This window comes from Trachurus japonicus, chromosome 5, assembly GCF_045865225.1.
Source record: "Trachurus japonicus isolate A0001 chromosome 5, Traja_1.0".
NCBI lineage: Eukaryota > Metazoa > Chordata > Actinopteri > Carangiformes > Carangidae > Trachurus > Trachurus japonicus.
The window spans coordinates 2,286,372-2,288,906 of NC_140911.1; the positions used below are offsets into that span (position 1 = coordinate 2,286,372).

The 2,535-nt window shown below is 38.1% G+C and overlaps 1 protein-coding gene across 1 annotated transcript in view; it reads left to right on the forward strand.

The window, feature by feature from the left end:
• The first annotated feature begins 1,618 nt into the window (after nucleotides 1-1,618).
• Nucleotides 1,619-2,535, forward strand: part of pfdn5 (prefoldin 5) — a 2,805-nt gene continuing 1,888 nt past the window's right edge. Inside the window, exon 1 of the mRNA XM_085775537.1 lies at nucleotides 1,619-1,705. Within this exon, the coding sequence (XP_085631663.1) occupies nucleotides 1,640-1,705 (66 nt within the window). The 5' untranslated portion in view covers nucleotides 1,619-1,639. The remainder of the gene's footprint in view (nucleotides 1,706-2,535) is intronic.

A 2,535-nucleotide genomic window follows, 5' to 3' on the forward strand; every position in this document is an offset into this window, starting at 1 on the left:
GTGGAAGCTTAACTGGCAACCCGGAGGCTGAAATGTCACTGACGCTGTGATTGGGTGGCGCCACATGCCAGCACGTTATTCACAACATAAACATGATTTGCGGTCTGCAAAAAAAAATAAAAATCAATGCAAATATTCTGGCTGTACTATTGTTCTTGGTGAGTTCAGTATGTTATATGCACATTATTTCTGAGTCTCTGTGACATATTAGGATGATTTTACGGCCAGTTGCATTAAATTTCTTACATAGCCTTGTACCTTTAAAATAAAATTTAAAAAAATTATAAAAAGGAAAACATCCTTTGGTGAATTTTTTTTTTCTTTTTAATTGATGACTATTTGTGATTCAGATTTATTGATTGATTGATTTTAGTTTGAAGCTATTTTTGATTTGATGCGTTCTTTCTAATAAATGTTGACAAATTAAATGGCATACCATTATACAGTCATTTTGTAACTATATACATTTGGGATTGAGTGAGGTTGCCCGGGGGAGGCCCTGAGTAGCCTACAGCAGTTCACATCCACCGTAAGTTGTGGAAAACGTATGTTACCAACTTTTCAATGTGAATGTCTTGAACAGGTTTTGAAGTAGCTACGGCTGAAATCACTTTAGATTTGTTTTCTTTCTTCTTCAGTGTCAGTGGTGGTGGTGTGGTGTCAACCTTTAAACTTTAGACCTTTATTCTGTGTTTTCCATCTGATATCCTGTCTGTCCAGAACTCCACCACCTCCTTTCCTTTTGCAAACCACAGACTTGATACATAAGTTGTAAACAAATTTGCCAGTAAATATTAAATGTAATTCCCTTTTGTCTATTTCAAGTCCATCTGTTCCAATACTAGCTATTTGTACAAACCAGTTTCTTACAAGTTGTTTAACACATGGATGTTAATAACAACTCTCTCTTTCTCAGCTTCATGTTTTGATGTCAAATCCAGTTGTTTCCAGTAAACAGCAAAAATAAAAGGATGTGATGGCCGCCACAACCATAAATGTAACCCTCTGCACCCACACTTTTGTTCTATATAGTTAAGTTAGACGTATTTTGTTTATACACATTATACATTTAATTAAAGGGATAGTTTAATATTTTGGCAAACTGGCCCATTGCCATAATCCCTATAGTGATAGCAGTATATTCATTACCTTTATTAATTGGTTCAAGGTATTTTTAGAACGGCGGAGCAGAGCCGTGAGCTGCTCAGAGCTACGCTACGGAGGCTCATAGGATTTCTTGGTTTCCCTCATCAAATACACAGTCCAACAACTCCAATGAATGTGCAGGTCACAACTTGTCCACCAGAGCGTTTTTGAGTTGTTGGATGAGGGAAACCAAGGCACTATGCAAATTAGCGCATATTTCATTAGATATTGCCTCATTTACATATTTAAACATACAATTTGACAAAACCTGTAATACAAGAAATACTTGTGATACACTTGGGAAGTTTCATGGTGATATCTGTTATTTACCTGTTATCTGTAATTTTTACCCTATTCACCTGTAGTGTCTCCTTTACCACTGTGTATTACCCGTGTTGTCCGCTGCGGGGCGTCCTTTCACACTAAACCCGCTCCGTCACCCGGAAACTCTCCCCCTCTGTCTCGCGGGGTCACCTGGCAACGCGCTCCCAACATGGCGGTGAATCTGACGGACCTCTCCCTGCCTCAGCTAGAGGGGCTGAAGACGCAGCTGGACCAGGTAACCATTAAAAACTGCAGTCCTTTTAACTTCTGAACGTGTGGTCACACATCGACTCCATCAGGATTATGTTTTAATAATAATCTAGATGAATTAAACACAGGGCGGAGGGGGAAGCTAACAGGCTAACTAGCGCCACCACCAGAGGCTAACGGTAACTTACAAACGTGATTTAAATAGCCGGTGTGTGTGTTTGTCACGTTAATGTTGTGTTTCCATGTTAAATATTAGCCTTTAATATTACGGTATAATCCCACAATTAATAAGTGATGTTTTACTATTTAGATGTGCGTGTATTTGATTCAATCTTCTAATAACTAAATCAGTGTAGTTAACATCCAGCTTCTCTTAACATGGCTGTGTTTTTCTTCCTCGAGACCCCACTGGCCCCATCAGCGTTTATACAAGTTTAATTGTTTTTCTAGACTCCTACAAAACATGATACACCTGAGCTGAAATAATCAACATGATTCATCAAAGACATAGGGAATTACCTGTCAACAAACTGGTGCCATCTTTGTTGTTTGCTTTGTCAACTGAAATCAACATATTAGGATTTTGACCATTGATCAGACCAAAGGAGCAGTTTGAATATGTAAATACTTTTCATTTCCACTATTCTGAATTCAGACCAAACCACAAGATGGAGGACCAGTCAAATATTAGCATTATTATCATTTTGAAATGTCATTTATACCTACACCATCAATAAAGCTTTTACATCATGTTACTTGAGGCCACAAGGTTGTGCAACTTTAACACTGTTTCTTGGTGTTTGGTGGTGAATATGTGTACGTTTGAAAGGTGTTTTAGTGTGTTTGTAGTAGGTG